The sequence below is a fragment of the Hyalella azteca genome, unplaced genomic scaffold, assembly GCF_000764305.2.
Source record: "Hyalella azteca isolate HAZT.00-mixed unplaced genomic scaffold, Hazt_2.0.2 contig16374, whole genome shotgun sequence".
NCBI classification, from domain to species: Eukaryota; Metazoa; Arthropoda; class Malacostraca; order Amphipoda; family Hyalellidae; genus Hyalella; species Hyalella azteca.
Genome location: NW_025946198.1, coordinates 134495 through 154196, shown reverse-complemented (window position 1 = coordinate 154196; position 19702 = coordinate 134495). Strand labels below are relative to the sequence as shown.

The window sequence follows — 19702 nt, the reverse complement described above, 5'->3', positions numbered from 1 at the left end:
TCTCTAAGGTGTCTCATACGTAATTCTTCTGTTTATAGCTTCATTGGCACCTTCTCTAAGGTGTTTCATACGTAATTCTTCTGTTTATAGCTTCATTGGCACCTTCTCTAAGGTGTCTCATACGTAATTCTTCTGTTTATAGCTTCATTGGCACCTTCTCTAAGGTGTCTCATACGTAATTCTTCTGTTTATAGCTTCATTGGCACCTTCTCAAAGGTGTCTCATACGTATGCTTCTGTTTGCCAGGCTGTTTGATGTTTATGATGTATTTCTGTAATTTTTTTTGTGGTTTTGATGGATTTTTTATTTATATTATGCATTTTTTAATAGTTGTGTTGCATTTTTTTTAATAGTTGTGAAGTATATATTAATAGTTAAAATGACTTTTTTTATAGTTATGATGGATTACCGTATTCTTGAAATTTATTCTGCTTTAAAACGGACATCGCATCTCAAGAATTAGAACAATTTATAAGCAACTAAAATTAGTTCTGAATCAACAAATATTTTTCTCTTTTCGGACCAGTAACGTTATTTGCATTATTATTAGCCTAAAAATTCGTGTTTTCTCAGTGCCATCAAAATTCAATCTAATCGTCACGTTTAAACTCATGAAATTAATTGTATTTGGGTAATTCAAAAAGTGTAAGCAATGTGTTGAATGCGATTACTTGTATTTAGCAAATTCACCAAGTGTAAGCAACGTGTTGAAAAATTCCATCTAAATTGATTCGTTCGTTATCTTCATTTTTGCACTCTGATATACTGATCCTTAAAGGGGAGTCTCACAGAGCGGTGGTGGTGGAGGAGCCCATTGGTGTGGAGACAATATTGCCTTCTTGTTTCTTATTAATGCTCCATGGTTTACTGCTGTTTAGGGAGACAGTGAAGGGAGCCCATTGGTGTGGAGACAATATTGCCTTCTTGTTTCTCATTAATGCTCCATGGTTTGCTGCTCTTAGGGAGACAGTGAAGGGAGCCCATTGGTGTGGTGACAAGAATGTCTTCTTGTTTCTCATTAATACTCCATGGTTTGCTGCTCTTTAGGGAGACAGTGAAGGGAGCGGGGTGGTGGAGGAGCCCATTGGAGTGGAGAACACCGTGTGGTCAGGCACGGTGGTGGCGTCAGGACGGCTGCTGGGCGTGGTCGTGTACACAGGGCGTGACACGCGCTCCGTCATGAACAGCGCCGCCCCGCGGTCCAAAGTTGGCCTCCTCGACCTGCAGATCAACGACCTCACCAAGGTGCTGCTCCTGCGCCAGCCTCTAGCACCACTTATTATGTGACTTATATGTCATGTTGTGCTGTTGCTGCGACCTTAAGCGCCACTTGTGTGTCATTCTGCTTGCAAGAATGCCTTCTAAATTCTTATATGCCACACACTTACAAGTAAATCTTATATGCCACTTATATGCCATTCACCACTCTGTGTAGCGGTCCAAAGTTGGCCTCAACGACTTTACCAAGGTGCTTCTGCTGCGCCAGCCTCTAGCACCACTTATTATGTGACTTATATGTCATGTTGCATGCAAGAATGACTTCTAAATTATGCGCTGACATTTGTTTTTGTTGATAATTTGTACAAAAGTATTTTTCCTCGACCTGCAAATCAACTACCTCACCAAGGTGCTGCTGCTGCGCCAGCCTCACGCGCCACGTAGAAGTCATTCTGTATGCCAGAATGGCTTCTAAATTATTTTCCTGCGTTTGTTTTGTTGATAATTTGTAGTAAATTGTTTCAAATTTTTGTTGATGATTTTTAGAATAAAATTTTAAATTTTTGTTGATAATTTGTAGAAAACTGTTTAAGTTAACGTAATTACTTCAATATTCTATCAGCTTCCATGTTTTATGGGGTTTATTATTTTAATAATTGATGAAAAATGATCGGAAAGAATTGATCTATCTGTGGGTATGTAAATCAGCCCTTCACGCGGTTGAAAGATGACATTAGCAAATCCCTTATTAATTGCACCGCATTAGCAAATTTAATTCAATCTTTTATCCTATAAAGTTTCTCTTTGAAGAATGTATAATTTTTTTAATTTAAGCTTCTCTATTCATTTTTGCCACTATTTTACTTGACGCATCACCGTTCTTGGTCTCTTTGTGAACCTCAATCAAATAGGTAGATATTTTTCACCAACTGAAGTCATTATTTTCATAATGAACCTAATTAATATTTTTAGAACCTGGAAGTTTGAGAGTAGTATCTTTTTAACCCTTTGTTTGGTGTCTTGCCGTGAGTTTTCTACAAAAGCTTTGACAACATTTATTGTATCTGTAGACCCCAGGTGAATAATATTATTGAATATTATTAGTATTATTATTGCAATATTACTATTATTGCAAGAATATTAATCCATTATCGTTTCTGTTTATTATTGTATCTATATTCCCAAGTTTAGAAATATTATTAAATATTATCAGTATTATTATTGCAATGTTATTATCAGTTCAGGACTATTAATCTATTATTGTTTCTGTTTGTTGCAGTTGTTGTTCCTGGCGGTGTTGGTGCTCACTATCGTCATGATGTGCTTGAAGGGCTTCAGTGGTCCCTGGTATCGATATTTCTTCCGGTTCTTGCTGCTCTTCTCCTACATCATACCCATAAGGTATGACATACATCATACCCATAAGATACGACATGTACATCATACCCATAAGGTATGACACATACATCATATCCATAAGGTATGACACATACATCATATCCATAAGGTATGACTCATGCGTCATACCCATAAGGTATGGACCATGCATCATACCCATAAGGTATGACACATGCATCATACCCATAAGGTATGACACATGCATCATACCCATAAGGTATGACCCATACATCATACCCCTAAGGTATGATCCTTGCATCATACCAATAAGGTATGACTCATGCATCATACCCATAAGGTACGGTATGACTCGTGCATCATACCCATAAGGTATGACCCAAGCATCATACTTATAAGGTATGAGGTTTGACTTAGTCAAAGTCTGCAGAAGAGTAATTACATGTTGTCTATGCTGAATATTTTCGCAAAATCTCTTTGCTGCTTAAAAATGGTTCAAATACATAAATAATTTTTTCTACTGTGTGTTTTTATAAATTCTCTGGACTTGTATTAAGAAAAAAACGTTAAACTATAGTAAAGAATCAACTAAAAGTTCATTGAGATTGTATCAAGTTAAATGAGATTGCAATTGTTATAAAGTGTTGTCTATCATATAATTGAAGGATAGTAAAAGCAAACTATAATAATTTATGCCATCAATGCTGAAGCTTCTTCCTGCAGTAAAATCTTGCAGTATGTAAAATAAAATTTTTGCCCCTTCCCTTATTCCGAGATGGCCTGGCTTTCAAGAAAAGGCTCACTTATTGCTGAGCCAATGGGTAAACTGCATGGCAAAGTATTGCGTTCTTCCCTGTACATCTTCACGTGACCTTAATATACATCGGCATAAGTTATGTTAATGCCACCTCCTCAGCGCTGCTCAAAGTTTATATGCATTGAGAATTATTCTCTCTGTTACAGTCTACGCGTGAACCTTGACTTAGGCAAGGCCCATTACTTGTGGATAATGCAGCGTGTACGATCTCTTAACCTTTTTTGAAAGTAGTTGCTCAAATTTTTATATGCGCTGAAAATTGTACTCTCTGTTACAGTCTACGCGTGAACCTGGACGTGGGCAAGGCCTATTACTCGTGGATGATGCAGCGTGACACTGAGATGGCAGGCACGGTGGTGCGGTCGACGACCATCCCTGAGGAGCTGGGCCGCATCAACTACCTGCTCACTGACAAGACGGGCACTCTCACCCAGAACGACATGGTCTTCAGGGTGCTGCATCTGGGCACCCAAGCCTTTGGCGTTGATGCTTTTGATGACGTGGGTTCTTGTTGTGTTGGTGGTGATTATCCAGTCAATAAAAAACAGCGATGACTACCTAATCATTTATGAAAGTTTCAATCATAGTCCAATTCCAGTGATTTATTTGTCTCTATTGAGGCTCGTTTCTTGTCAATTGTACTGGGATGGTGTGAGTTATGTTAAGATTCCTGTTTATTTTGTTTCCATATCTGCGCATTATGTTGCCCTGCATGCTACGTGTCACCTATCATGCTCAGGTGACCATGCCTCATGTCCCCCATCATGCACAGGTGACCATGCACCTGCGAGGCTACTGTGCACAGCGGCAGCGCAGCGCTGAGCAGAAGACGGCAGCAGAGGGCGGGACGGGCGCGAGTCCTACGCGCGTGCGCCGCTCGCTGTCGGTGAAGGTGGGCGAGGCGGTGCACGCACTCGCGCTCTGCCACAACGTCACGCCCGTCCACGAGAAGGATGACGAGGGCGCCGTGCTGTCCGTCTCCTACCAGGCCGCCAGCCCCGACGAGGTCAGTCCGTCTCCCAGTTAAGGACCTCGCCGTCCGACGAGGTCAGTCCGTCGTCTACCAGGCCGCCGCCCCGACGAGGTCAGTTTTGATCCGACGAGGTCAGTCTCGTCACTCCCAGTTGGGGACCTCCGTCCGACGAGGTCAGTCTCGTCACTCCCAGTTGGGGACCTCCGTCCGACGAGGTCGGTCTCGTCACTCCCAGTTGGGGACCTCCGTCCGACGAGATCAGTCCGTCTCTTACCAGGCCGCCAGCCCCGACGAGGTCAGTTCTGATGCTAATGAAGTATTGAGGCATACTTCATTAGCAGAGTTCTGATGCTACATTAGTGATGTATCTGATGATACATTAGTTCTTTCTGAGTTCTGATGCTAATGAAGTATTGAGTCTACTTGAAACTCAAGAAAGTTTCAAGTAGACTGTAATGGCCATACTGTTAAGGACAGCGCAGCGAGGTAAGGCGAATACGCAAATATCGGCTAAGCAGGTAAATATAACTGCTTCAAGCTACACGTTCTAATTGCTCGCGAGTAATGTATGACATAATTTAATCAGCTAATTTGACGCGATTATCAAGCGTCAGTCCCTTGGCTTCATAGTAGAGAAATTTGATGTCATGTTTACATGTATAGTATTGTTATTTTGTTCTAAGATGATTGCCTTGTACTGATTAAACGAGAGAAAATTTAAATTAGTATAGCACCGCATCAAATATACGGACAGCAATAAGTACTACTGCTCAAGCAGCCAAATTATCAATTATCTGCTCCTTGACTACCTCGAGAGACTACCTGACAACCACACGACGTGATACATGCCAGCCCAGTACTATGCTGACGACCACAAGACGTCTCATCTTATTCGTGCTCATCAACATCTTGCCCTACACACGAATATTAAACATTTGTTGTCTGACAAACTAATGAACATACAGAACTTACAATTGTAAACTGTACCTCATAAACTAGACCTGTACCTTTTACCAAAAGTATACATAACAAATTATGCTGGAAGCAATCAATTTATATCACTCTAGTGTTTTGTCGTTTGTTGATGTTAACTCATTCTTTTCATCCCGTAGATATTCTCAGCTGAAATATTTGTCTCAGTTATCCAAACTACTAGTAAGGTATATTAATTGCTCCCAAAAAATCTTCTTGTTGAGTGCAGAAAATTCAGCATAATTTTTTGCTGTGCAGGTGGCGCTGGTGCAGTGGACGGAGGTTGTGGGGCTGCCGCTGGTGCATCGCGACCTGAACACCATGTCCCTGCGCTGCCCCGTCACCAAGCAGCTGCTGCGGTACACCGTACTACAGGTCTTCCCCTTCACCTCTGACACCAAGAGGATGGGCATCATAGTACAGGTACATGACCTTCCATACAAGGGCATTGTTCGCGCAGACGGAATACGTTTTATTCACTATCCTAATTGCAGCAGCATTATTTTTTGCGAGATTTCTGATCTCGCAGTGCAAGAAAGATTCTGACGGTATGATTTTCTCATGATAATGACCACTTGACAAGTGAAGTCAAGCTGAGGATGATAGACGTTCACTTCATTTTTTTTTTCCTTATCTAGACCATGGCGAGGTCACCCTATAGATGAAAGATTCCATCATTATTGTTGCAGGAAGAAGACACTGGTGAGATAATACTGTACATGAAGGGCGCGGACGTTGTCATGGCGAGCAAAGTTGAGTACAACGACTGGCTGGAGGAAGAGTGCAGCAACTTGGCACAGAAGGGACTGCGCACTCTGGTCGTCGCTCGCAAAGTCCTCAGCCGCGAACAATATACTTCATTCGAGGCAAGTTGTCAGGGACCGTTTTAGCGGCAGCTTGAGTTTGAACCCAGTTCTGAATCAGTGACAGTTCTTCTTTATTAGAGCCGCAAATATGTTTACATGTAAACTTTCATTATTCTTTATCTTCTATGCCTTAAGTTCATTTAGTTTTTGTTGCAAATTTCATGTATCGTCACTGAAGCATTCTTTTATGATTCCTCGCCTTTTCTACGATAGACGTACACGAGTGAACGAATTTATATTATTTATATTAAAAAGTGCGACGGTCTTGCCCTCAGGACAGCTACAGAGCAGCACGCACGTGTCAACAGGACCGCAGCAGCCGCGTCGCCAGCGTCTTGGAGACCTTGGAGTCCAACCTAGAACTGCTGTGCCTTACGGGCGTCGAAGATAAACTCCAGCACAACGTCAAGCACACGCTTGAAGTTCTCAGAAATGCCGGCATCAAGGTAAGGTGCTCATTTTTACTATCCAGTGCAACCTTTTTGCGGCCAGGTACTTGGTGATAGAGGTATTGTTTTATTGCTCTTTTTACAACACTTCTCTTTAACTTCACTTCTTGTTTGTTTGTTTGTCTGCCACAAATCTTATAATTGATATTTGTCACACTTCTACCTGTCCAATCGATCTGAAATTAGGCACACTTGCATAAAGTCAGAGACAATGTTTTAAAAAATCGACAGTATAAATAATTGTAGAAATGAAAAAAAAATTATATATTAAAAATAATTCAAAAAAAAAAATTTTAATATTCAAAGATAAAATAAGAAATTCATTGTACATTTGTAACATCAGAGATATGGCCATTTTAGAAGTGTTGTCTTTAAAAAGCAATTTTCAAATGCATGTTATTAAAAATACCATTATTACAGGTTCCTGTAAACCCGGTCTTAAAAATTTTAGAATTGTTGTCTTTAAAAAGCAATTTTCAAATGCATGTTATTAAAAATACCATTATTACAGGTTCCTGTAACCCGATCTTACAAATTCTTGATGCACAGATGTGGATGCTGACGGGAGATAAGGAGGAGACGGCGACGTGCATAGCGCAGAGCAGCAGGCTGGTGCCACCAGGGCAGGCGCTGCACAGCATGGGCGCTGTCACCAGCAGACAAGACGCCCATCAGCAGCTCCACCTGCTCAGGAGGAAGACGCACGCCGCCCTCATCATCAACGTGAGGCCAGGGCGTCTACTAGTGCATTATTTGAACTAGTTTTAGGGGCTCGTTGCATAAACTAGTGTGGAGGCCAGCTACCTGAACTAGTGTGGAGCCCGCTACCTAAACTAGTGTGGAGGCCTGCTACCTACATAAACTAGTGTGGCGGGCCCGCTACATATATTGGTATGGGTGGTGGCATTGCCTTAACTAGTGGGTAGGCCCACTTCATAGACTAAAAGCTATCTAAGTAGACAAGACACTAGGTCTATTATTTTCTTATTACTAGCGCACTTAAACTCATGATGCTCAATGTAGACTTGGAGAGTTGTCGAAATATCCATAGATGTTTTGTTATTGTGTTGGCCTTTCTGATCCACTTTGGCCAGGCCTATACGTCCGCTCTGTGGTCGTGTTCTGGGTAATAAAGTGTGTTATTTGCACAAGTTGACAACGTAACATTCATTTGTCTGAGAGTAAATTTGGCTTCACATAAGTGCGAAGACTTGATCAAGGTACATGATGCGGTATTTCCTTTACTCCTCCTTTGAAGAGGCTGCTTTTTTTAATGTAATTAATCAAATTGGATGACGTTCGTTGAACTTTAAATATTTTTAAAAACGTTCGTTGAACAATACATTTGATGTTGTCTCGTATCTTTCTCGTTTTATATGTTGAGTTGTGATGGATTTGTGTCCCGCAGGGCAGCAGCCTGGAGGTCTGCCTGCAGTACTACGAGCACGAGTTTGTTGAGCTCGCCGTGCAGTGCCCCGCCGTGGTGGTGTGTCGCTGCTCTCCTACACAGGTCAGGTCCTCTGGTGCCTCTCTTAGGTGGCCTCAGGTCCTCTGTGGCCTCTCTCTCACCTGCCTCACTGGTGCCTCCCTCAGACGTGCCTCCCTCAGACGTGCCTCCCTCATCATCGAGGGCAAGGTGAGTGATGAGGGCAACGACGTAGCCATGATACAGGCCGCCGACATCGAGGGCAAGGTGAGTGATGAGGGCAACGACTTAGCTATGATACGGGCCATTGGCTTCGAGGGAAAGGTTAACACAGACTCTTGGTGAGAGAATAATTCATTTATGATTAATCACTGGGACCTTGAATACGATCAATTGGAAGAAGATACTTGGAAGGGAAGGAAAATAAGAATGGAACATTAAAAAAATGCAGCAACAGGATGCAGCCACACTATACCTTACGGAAAGCTGATAAGAGTAATTATTTCGTTAACAGTATAGAACTCTCGGACTTAATACCTCGGGCTTATTTTGATGAAAGTAATTCTTTCCTTAGTTTAATAGAATTACCGGACTTAGTACCGCGGGCTCATTCTTATTCACATTGATAGATGAATTGTCATAAATTTATGTCTAACTACTCATGATCGAGTTCAGCAAGTGGTCAATTTAAATAAGTAAGCTTCATTTCATTCACTTACCATGGTGGTGACAATTGAAAACTCACCATCATAGCCGAACCTCCGGAACATCATAAAGGCTTCCTCTATTGCGGTAGAGCGAACTTGGCCAGGCGGTTTTGGGTCACGTGGTCCATAAAATTCTCTAGCTGTATGGATTATTGCAGGCTCCATCTGTTGATGAATTTAGTATTTACCGCCGTACGTTAGCACCATAATTCATTTAATTAAATAAATGTAGCCTGACGAATTTACTGCATTTGACTTTTATTAATAAATTTGTATTGTGCAGGAAGGCAGACAGGCGTCACTGGCTGCGGACTTCAGCGTGCTGCAGTTCGAGCACATCGCTCGTCTGTGTCTCGTACACGGCCGCTACTCGTACAAGCGCTCAGCGGCGCTCGGCCAGTTCGTCATGCACCGCGGCATGATCATCTCCACCATACAGGCCATCTTCTCTGCTATCTTCTACTTCTCCAGTGTTGCTCTCTACCAGGGCTTCCTCATGGTCGGGTAATTATACTGTGCAGAGTCTCTCTCTTCCTCATGGCCGGGTAATTATACTGGGCAGTGTTGCTCTCTACCAGGGCATCCTCATGGTCGGGTAATAATACTGTCCAGTGCGTCTTGAAATTTAGATTTAACTACCTTTAATGCGTTGTAAAATTGAATTACTTACTAGCATAATTAAAGATAGTATAATTAAATTCCTGTTTTGCTGACAGGTACTCGACCATCTACACAAACTTCCCTGTTTTCTCGCTGGTGTTGGACCGAGACGTGTCGCCCAAGATGGCTATGTCATACCCCGAACTTTATAAAGACCTAACTAAAGGGCGCTCTCTCTCCTACAAGACGTTCTTCGTCTGGGTCCTTATCAGCGTTTATCAAGGTGACTTAACTAGTTGAAATAAAGACCTAACAAAAGGGCGCTCTCTCTCCTACAAGACGTTCTTCGTCTGGGTTCTTATCAGCGTTTATCAAGGTGACTTAACTAGTTGAAATAAAGACCTAACAAAAGGGCGTTCTCTCTCCTACAAGACGTTCTTCGTATGGGTCCTTATCAGCGTTTATCAAGGTGACTTAACTACTTGAAAGCATGGAGCATTAAACATGTGACTGTATAATAGTTCTGACGACTGCGGCAGCTCTTTTATGTATCGTTCTGTTTGAAATTTATTAATCAAATTAATTTGTGTGTATCTATCCTTTCTATTTAACCCTTATGGAATAATTTCTCTTACAAAAAAGGCAACCTTCTCACCTTTGCTGTCGCACATTTGTTAATTTACACCAAAAATTGGTTTGCCTGTCTTTTTGAAAATTCACTCCGGCTCCTTGAAATGAAATGAATAGTATTGATGAACTAATTTACTGACAAACAAAAGTAGGATTCGTTTTCTTTCTTCACTCGCGCTGTTATTTTAATCAATTCTACAATCCTCCAAATATATAACAATTATCAAAGTCAAGAATAGCCCAAAAATTGGAGTGCACTTTCTGTATCATCACAAAACTATATTAAACTTTCTAATACCTAATATTTCTGATATTTTTAATTATTCACCGAATTAAATTATTGACCAATGTGGTAGTGTGTGTCACTGAAGCTAAATTTGTGTACGGTTCTCAGCATATTAGGATGAATGACCAAGTTTCACGTGTTTTACAGGTCATCTTAACATGTTAGGACAAAAGATTGTTCAATGGTAACCGTTTTGTAATGGAAATTTCTGTCTATAAACATCTTTGTATTGCTGTCTATATCTTTGTATTTCATTTCTGTCTATAAACATCTTTGTATTTCTGTCTGTATTTTTGTATTTCATTTCTGCCTATAAACATCTTTTTATTTCTGTCTATATCTTCGTAATTCATTTCTGTCTATAAACATCCTTGTATTTCTGTCTATATCTTTGTAATTAATTTCTGTCTATAAAAATCTTTGTATTTCTGTCTAAATCTTTGTAATTCATTTCTGTCCATAAAAATCTTTGTATTTCTGTCTAAAATCTTTGTAAATTTCTGTGGATAAACATTTATGTATTTCTGTCTATATATCTTTGTATTTCTGGCTATATCTTTGTATTTCATCTCTGTCTATAAACATCTTTGTATTTCTGTCTAAATCTTTGTATTTAATTTCTGTCTATATCTTTGTAATTCATTTCTGTCTATATCTTTGTATTTCATTTCTGTCTATAAACATGTATAAACTGGCAGGCGGGGTGCTGATGTACGGCGCCATGTTGCTGTTTGAAGACGAGCTCCTGCACATTGTCAGCATCTCGTTCACTGCGCTGATCCTGACGGAGCTGCTGATGGTGGGGCTGACAGTGCGCACGTGGCACCCGCTCATGGTCCCCGCCCACCTCCTCTCCCTCCTCGCGTACGGCGCCTCCATCATCTGGATGCATTACTTCGGTGAGCCTGATAACGTTCTGGGCCGTCCTGTACCGTCCTGTGCCTTCCTGTGCCGTCCAATGCCGCACTGCGCCGTCCTATGTCGTTCTGTGCCGTTCTGTGTCATCCTGGGCCGTTCTGTGCCATCCTGTGCTGTTCTGTGCCGTCCTGTGCGACCTTGTGCCGTCCTGTGGCGTCCTGTACCGTCCTGTGCCTTCCTATGTCGTTCTGTGCCGTTCTGTGACGTCCTGTGCCATTATGTGCTGTCCTGTGGCATCCTGTGGCATACAGTGCCGTTCTGTGCCGTTCTGTGTCGTTCTGTGCCGTTCTGTGTCATCCTGGGCCGTTCTGTGCCGTTCTGTGTCATCCTGTGCTGTTCTGTGCCGTCCTGTGCGACCCTGTGCCGTCCTGTGGCATCCTGTGCGGTCCTGTGCCATCCTGTGCCGTCCTGTGATATTCTGTGACGTCCTGTGCCATTCTGTGCTGTCCTGTGGCATCCTGTGGCATACAGTGCCGTTCTGTGCCATCCTGTGCCATTTCATGCTGGTTTTTGTCTGTTATTATATTGTTCTTTTGAATGTTTTGGTGTTATGTGGTCAATCGCACTCTATTGCCGGCCACTTGGTAGGTGCTTGGTTCGGTTGTCAACTTGTATTCTGTAGTTTCGGTGCTCATTTGCCGCATTGACGTCACCTGTTGACGAGAACTTAACCATAAATCCATCGCTTCTTTTTATAATGGAGAGCTAATTTGGGTGTCTTGAACAATAAACAGCCGAGTAATGGCTAAATAAACTAAAGATTCCATTATTTCTCCCTCTAATGTCCTCAATTATTCAGTAATATAAAGGTAATGCATCATAATTACGGTGTTACAGACCTGGCGTTCATCACGTCAACGGACTTCTGGTGGAAAGTGATCGTGATCACGCTGGTGTCGTGCCTGCCTCTATACGTGCTCAAGTTCCTGCAACGCAAGATCACGCCCCCCACCTACTCCAAGCTGGAGGAACTCAACACCTTCGGCTCCACCCTCACCGTGGAGAGCCGACTTGCCTCGGCGCCCCGCAGCTACGACGCCACCAGCACAACCACGAGCCGCCCATAGCAGTGCGAGACCACGCGGGCCACGCCTCTCTAACCTCACCTCTCTCTAGCCTTCATTTATCATTAACATGATTGACACTTTTCATGGCATTATCACAACAGCTTCGTTATTTGTGGCGTGCGATGTTCGAAGGACTCGATATTATTTTTTTTAGAGCAAACTTATCATTACACGCCCCTCTAACCACACCTCTTTCTAGTGTTCATTTATCATTAACATCATTGCCACTTTTCATGGCATTACCCCAATAGCTTCGTTATTTGTGGCGTGCGATGTTCGAAGGACTCGATATTATTTTTTTTAGAGCAAACTTATCATTACACGCCCCTCTAACCTCATCTCTCTCTAGCGTTCATTTATCATTAACATCGTTGCAACTTTTCATGTCATAACCACAACAGCTTCGTTATTCGTGGCGTGCGTTATTTGAAGGTATTTTTTTTCACGGCGAACTTATCACTGTCCATTCGAAGATGTTCATTTTATTTAGGTTCTCTTTTGCTTCAAGTCGTTTCTTCATGCCTTATTCTTGCCGATTTTGAGCTTTGGCATAATTAATCACAATAAAATCATGTTTGCAAATCTACCTTGGTTACATAGATTTTTCTGTAAGCTATTCTCTCGGTGAAACTTGTTGATATTTAAACCATGGTTCATTATTAAAGACTATGGCTATGTCAACTTTTATCTCACCGAGCCAACTACTTTGTAGTTAATGTTTGTTAACCCGCATAATCTTCATTATGTGAAGCACATTCTCGTCTCTTTATTCATTATCTTCTCTCGTTCTTCAAGCGAAGTTGATCTGCGTGGCCCGCAATATTCTTGTCTAGAACCGCTGTCTGAATCTCAGTATTTCGCTGCCTAGAATTTAGAACTAAACTGCCTGCCCGCGCTAATTTGTACATAACATATCATGATGTGCTAGGCTCGTGTATCGAATATGGTAATGATGAACATAATTTTAAAAAAGCGCGAGTCTTAATGAGAGCAGCGTCTTAATGAGAGCAAGCGTCTTAATGAGAGCAAGCGTCTTAATGAGAGCAAGCGTCTTAATGAGAGCAAGCGTCTTAATGAGAGCGCGAGTCTTGAGAGCACGAGTTTTAATGAGAGCACGAGTTTTAATGAGAGCACGAGTCTTAATGAGAGGTAACGAAAATCCTGCAGGCTCTAGTGAGTATTAATTAGTCATCCTTACAATAACCTGCTCATATCTTTATTGTTTTGTGTACTTTTTTGCTGGAGAGAATTCGTCTCTCATGCTGTGCCTCATCTTTTTTTTATTGACTACGTAATTCAAGTTATGTTCATATTTAACCATCTGATTTCTTTTCGGTTACTCTGACCAATAATAAAAAAGTCGGTCATAAAAAATAAATTTTATTTACTTGAGCTTGTAAAGCTCGTAAATTTCTTCACGTTGGAGAATTTTCAATAGAGATATAAATCAGTTCATGAAAATGACAGTATCACGGATAAATCAATCCAAGAAACTGGTCCTTTCATGTATTAGTGTTCGTTGAACTGACTTTTCTGCGTCATGAAATTTAAACCAGTATTGTAATGTTAGTAACGCAACTTGCCTCATTCGTATCGTTGAAGATTCATCCTTCTTGTGCAATTGCCATGTTTTGGTCGGATGATAAAACGAGTATTTACTTTGTAGCAGCGGTTGGAGGCCCTGTAGCATGTTTACTGCTGTTGCAGTCCATTAACTGTGCTGTATCTATGGTAGTTACTTTACTGTTGATGCGTAACAGCCTATAAAGAAAAACGATGACCATAATATATCAATACATCGATACTAAAGGAAATTGTCAACTGTGCACATTAATTTGCGATGGTTAAAGTCTGCTGCTGAGTTTCAGACAATAATTCTTCGCAAAAATGGTTTACCTGTATCGGTGACTAAAATTGTATTTGGTACGTGTGCCGTGAAGTGAAGCGATCGTCAGATATTTCTTTATGTACGTTTAAAAATCGTAGCGTGTTGTGAATTTTCGATGCTAGGAAAACTTAGAAGCTTATTAGGAGATTCTTCTCTGTCTGTCGCTCGTAAGTGATGATCTTTACATTCCTGTTGCTGTCGATCTTTCAGTGTGTTGGTGCCTTCGACATTCCTAGATCTCTTGGCCCTTTGTTTCAACGCGACCTTTCAAGTTATGCTGCTTATTTAGCAACAAATTTTGTTTAAAAAATGTTAGAAAATTTAAAGGTTTGTGCTAGTGATAACAAGCTCATTTATTTTTAGTTTTTACAGCTCCAAATTACGTTACTTATTTAACAACGAATTTTGCCCTAAAAATGTTAGAAAAATTGAAAGGTTTGTGCTAGTGATTACAAGCTCATCTATTTTTATTTGGTTAAAGTTTTATTGCATACAAAGCTGCAGTGTTTACAAGACTTTTCTGTTAATGAGATCATACCTCGCAGTCTGGCATTCAGGTCATCTTTTATCAGCGGATAAATTAACTCTCGTCAAATCTATTCATATTACAAAGCCTAGGTAACGATAATTACCGTTAGTTTACAAGGGTTTTAGCACCGCAGCTTCCTGCGGGTTGCCTGATGCTTGCATGAAACATGTGCCTGCTGGCACACCTCGGTGCCGCAGTCCTTTCTTCAGACGGCTAAATTAGATTAACTTCATCAAATAACAGATCGTTTTTACTCTGATTACAATCAGCGTTGAATTTCTTCGAATTCCAAGTACTGTACCATTTATCATTGCTTCAGCCTAAGCGTTCACATTCACCTACCTACACGCAAACCGCTTTGTTAAATTATCTTCATCGTTTTTTTTTTTTTTGTATGAGCAAATCATTCATTATGCATTTTAGTAGTAATTAGCGCTGGTAGGTCGAGTTTTAACTTGTAATTTTCTTGTAGAATTCTAACTAGTAATATTCCTTTTTTCAATTCAGGGTTGACGATGACAAAGGCTTGCGGTGATGCTGGAAAAAGCTCTTTCCATTTTTTTATCGCAATTTTTAGAAGCGTCTTTTTACTTGTCCATCTTTTGAGCTCTCTCCTCTAAATTGATCAATTATAATAATTTACCAAATGATATACAAATTTGAGATGCTTCCGAGTTAGAATATTGTATTAAAGTTTAGGAAGGGGTAAGGACGATAGTTGTGCAGGTTAGCGTAAATAAAAAAACATTACACGCATATTCCGGTGACTGAAGCCCTGCATGTAACACGCATATTGCAGTGACTCTAACTCGGTTTAGTTACTTACATACTTCTTACCAAGTACTTACATACTTTAGTTACCAAGTACTTACATACTTCTCTGTCTAACTCGGCTTACTCAAGCTTGCTTTTGATACAGATTGTCCCGTAGGGCGTTACCATGGATAAAGCGAGGTCTCATGTTCAGGCTTGAGCTTCACCCACGGTGTACCCACACTTAACACAAATCTCTTGCCGTGCACCGCCGCCTTCAGACCGTCGATCAGATGGACGACCATTGGCCTAATTTTATTATTCCAATCCACATTTTTGCTGATTTTCAGACAATAATTCACCGCAAAATGATGTGAATCTGTATTCCTTTAAAACTGTTAGTGTTACGACTAGGGCAACTGCGCGAATACTTCGTATATATAGCATATTTCTTTCTAGTCACCCGTTCCGTGAATGAGATCACTTGATACGGTCATAATTTATCCTATAACCTATCGAAAAGCTTATTCTTATGCATCATGTTGCTTGTTTTCAATAAATGTTTTTCTACATGAGTTAAGGAAATGTACACAATAATGAAGCTCTGCTAGTAGTTTCACGTAATCTGCTATATTTGCTTGCTTGCCCACGAAGCGGACTCTGAATTTTCGTTTTTTGCCTCCGCATTGTAAATTAAATATTATATCTTCTAATTTATTTAGTTAACTACAGGATGGTTCCATGATATGCCACCGAAGAATGCTGCAAGTTAGAGCTTTACATTAAACCGTGTAATCGCTTTGAGTATGCCTTTGTTTTATGAAACCGTATTTATTGCTTCATCATGTTTTAACTTAGCTAACTTGTGCACTATATCTACTGTGTGTTTATTTTTTATTTACGAAATAGTAGGTCAGATTACTTTGATGTATACATCACTTATTGATTATACGCTCTTGTGGAAGCGTGCAAAGAACTAATATGTGTAATGAAGTCTAGCCAGGATCTCGTGATTTTTTCAAATATACTTTTGCCTGTGAGCATTTTTTGTTTGTCATGTTTGTTTCATCATGCTAATTTATTACAGTAACTTTCGTTGTCGATTGTTTGTTGCTGTTCCCGTATCTTTTCTCCAGCAGCGTATAACATCACAATGTTCTTGCGACGAAACTTGAGAAGAAGTTTGATTTTGTTGTTTATTTACCTACCAGCAAGCCAGGCAACGTCTTGGGAGACTAGACTGTCTATATCATCGATACATTAAAGAAACCCTTCTTATTTTCCAGGGCCCATACTTTCAAAAAAAGTTAAGAGATCGTAAGTTCATCAGCCAATCATTGACGGCCTTTCAAGCAAAATCCACCAATCATAGACAAGAAAATATGAGTAACAGTCGAACACGATATTGTGTTCCCACTCGCATTCACCCACATGTTGCTTTCTTCGTGTTCTTTTGATAAGTTGGGCCCCAAAATGACGTTTTCGTGGAACCAAAAGACGTTATCATGCAGGCTGATTGACTGGACGAAGATATCGGCAAAGTTGAGTCTGTTGAAAGCTCCAGGATAGAGTGCTAGTTTGCTGCGTCTGATTACGAGGCTAGAAATTCTTCCATGCACCCAGCCGGCTTGGAAGCCAACATGACCGTCCACTTCTATGACCTCCACAACCGCTCCCGGTGACTGCAAGATGACAGCGGAGGCAGCAACCAACCCCGTGAACCTCACCCCGTTTAGTCTGAGGAGTTTCAGGCTTGTTGACTCTATGGAGAAAGATGGCAGGGCTGTCGACCACACATCGCTGAAGACGACAGCGCTGGCGGCGCCAGAGAGACGGATGGATCCTCTTGTCAGCTTGAGCTGCGTCACGCGAAGCACGGTCATGATAAACACTCCCGAGTGACGCACGTCAAAATCTACGCTGCTTTTATCAATGATAAGCTCGTGTATATCACTAAACGTCATTTGCTGTAAGTGATGAATAATTGTTTCTTCGCCTGAACCCGCAAAACGAACTCGCGACTGACGACAATCCGTGATCGTTAAGGTCGAGCAGCCCTCCGGCAGCCAGGATTGTAGGCCGTGGATCGTGAGCTCCTGGAATATAAGAATTGTAATTTTTTAAGTTGTAGGCCCTGGCAATTGCTCAGTTAATTCTCATCGTTTTTAAATGTATAAGTCTAGGGATTTCATTCGAAAAGTTTGCTTTTGGGAAGCATGCTCACTGTACTTTTTCAGTAATTAAATGTATTATCTGGTAATTAATTCCCTCTGTGTGGTGTATCTATAGCATTCGGGTCAAGTTGACTCATATTTTACAAAGCATAACCCCACGGCAGAACTTTATTACAAATAATGGGTATTGAGTTATCTGGAGCGCGACGGCAGCGAATGAAACACAAAATCCGAAAGCCTAGTTGCACTTTTCTATGTCAATTAATGCACAAAACACGAATTCCTCGTCCGAATGCCCCTGTCAAGTAATACTAGCTCAGTGGTTACAGTTCAGAGTACCAAGATTGGCGCAGAGAGGCGCGGGTTCGATCCCAGCTCTGTGCGCCAGTTTCTGGTCAGAATCGGCAAGGAGGCCGGGCGGTTAAGCACAGCAGAATTGAATCAGTGAGTTGTAAGTTCGAGACCGCAAAACGCTGTGGATGATCTGCGGTGTTAAGAATCGGCGACAGGCCTACGGCCTAAAAAACGCTGTAACCGGTTTATATATAAAACAAACGTATTTGTCATTCAGCTGAAGTGGTCCTAGCAACTCACAGGGTTACCATGGCAGGAGCAGACCACGTCAGCGCCAGCGACGCTGCAGTGTCGTGAGAAAAAAATTGCTTCATCGTCGCTCTTGCTCAGTGGCAGAGCGCAGAGCAGCAACCACCAATGCTTCCAAATCATTCAATGCACTGGAATTTGTAGGGAAGTTAGTCGTGTAGTAATGTTGCTTACTTGTATACCACGTGTGGTTATCGTTAGTGGACATTGATGTTTTTGTAGACACATTATATCGGAAGGAGAATTTATTCATAAGAATATAAAACAGCTAAGAACTTATGTACGTGAGCTTGGAAAAATATTATCAATTTTCAGGTTCAAAGGTACCATAGGAACTTCAAGTATCAGAAGCGACAACTATTTCATATGTTTCAGGCCCGTATGAATTAATTATAAACCTAACTCACCATTAAGTCCCTGATATTACAACATTTTTTACAACACTTGAAAATATAAATAAAATAAAAGTTACGTATTATATGAGAAATACAATCGAACATTTTACACACGTGGTTAACTGTGCAGCATTTTTAATTGATGATATCATTACGAGTTTACCACACAGTTCAACAAAGAATATGCGTATCAACGATAGGTATTAAATAATACGCACCAGTTACGAATCTGGGACCATACTTTCAAAACTCGCTAAATGAACGTAAGTACTTACGCTCTTTATTCTTGTCTATGGTTGGTGGATTTTGCTCGAAAGGCCGTCAATGATTGGCTGATGAACTTACGATCTCTTAACTTTTTTTGAAAGTATAGGCCCTGCTTCTCTCGTGGAGTCCCGCTTACGACTGTTAGCTTAGGTGTCTCTTCATCAACGTTGTGTTGGTAAACTATTTCCAACTACTTCCATGTTGTGCAACGTGTTCTGGTCAAGCGCACTCGTGTCATGCAAATAAACGCTCGGTACGACGAGATAAAGTTACTTAGAAAATAAAAATAATAACGGTTTCCTCATATAATTATTGACGTACACCTGACAATTAATAAGTATATAATAGATTTATGGTCCGAAAGTCGTCAGGTGGAATGGACTTCAAACTTTCTGTTCGCCACTAGGCGAGATGTAGCCAGAATTAAGTTGAACGATGACGGTGAGAAGCTAATTATTTAACAATTTAACCGCATCTAAGGTAAGGACATCTGTAGAATCATTGAAATTGCATCATTGAAATTCATTATCTTTAATCAACTTAATGCTGCACATTCAGTCCATGGTTGAACTATGGTTTAGTATGATCAAGCAAGGTAAACCCTTTCTTTCCCAACGCTTTCGTCAAGGAACTTCAATTGCATCGTACGAAGTCGTGCTTTACTTCAAATTTTTAGCCTAGTAGACTGTGCTTGATGTAAAAATTTCCAAATTTTGGAATTTGGTTTTCTAGTGGTCTCTTGAATGAATTTACAAGACGGCTTAACCCGATGAGCCCTCACAACTCCTCCTCCAATCATTCTGTAATT

The 19702-nt window shown here is 40.9% G+C and overlaps 2 protein-coding genes across 2 annotated transcripts in view; one reads left to right on the top strand and one right to left on the bottom strand.

Moving 5' to 3' along the window:
- LOC108681626 (probable phospholipid-transporting ATPase IIA) overlaps positions 1 to 16642 on the top strand; it is a gene marked incomplete in the record, with an annotated part of 24030 nt that extends 7388 nt beyond the window's left edge. Inside the window, 14 exon segments of the mRNA XM_018170677.2 lie at positions 1048 to 1245; positions 2498 to 2619; positions 3669 to 3891; positions 4164 to 4397; positions 5595 to 5759; positions 6026 to 6202; positions 6478 to 6648; positions 7201 to 7374; positions 8060 to 8187; positions 8245 to 8344; positions 9068 to 9288; positions 9501 to 9667; positions 10999 to 11199; positions 12056 to 16642. Of these exon segments, the coding sequence (XP_018026166.1) occupies positions 1048 to 1245; positions 2498 to 2619; positions 3669 to 3891; positions 4164 to 4397; positions 5595 to 5759; positions 6026 to 6202; positions 6478 to 6648; positions 7201 to 7374; positions 8060 to 8187; positions 8245 to 8344; positions 9068 to 9288; positions 9501 to 9667; positions 10999 to 11199; positions 12056 to 12285 (2511 nt within the window).
- LOC108681622 lies at positions 16182 to 19025 on the bottom strand. Its single transcript, XM_018170673.1, has 4 exons — positions 18973 to 19025; positions 18224 to 18363; positions 16847 to 17551; positions 16182 to 16217 (listed from the first exon to the last, which is right to left on the bottom strand). The coding sequence occupies exons 2-4, from the start codon at positions 18353 to 18355 to the stop codon at positions 16182 to 16184; spliced, it is 873 nt and encodes a 290-aa protein (XP_018026162.1). The 5' UTR covers positions 18356 to 18363; positions 18973 to 19025.
- Positions 19026 to 19702: the final 677 nt, after the last annotated feature.

Excerpts from the sequence above, each read along its gene's own strand:
- LOC108681622 (XM_018170673.1), bottom strand. The coding sequence starts at position 18,355 with ATGATTTGGAAGCATTGGTGGTTGCTGCTCTGCGCTCTGCCACTGAGC. Across the intron at positions 17,552-18,223 it reads GCTCCTGCCATGGTAACCCT|GAGCTCACGATCCACGGCCT; the intron begins GTGAGTTGCTAG and ends CTTATATTCCAG. Across the intron at positions 16,218-16,846 it reads ACACAATATCGTGTTCGACT|CATTCTTCGGTGGCATATCA; the intron begins GTTACTCATATT and ends TCTAACTTGCAG.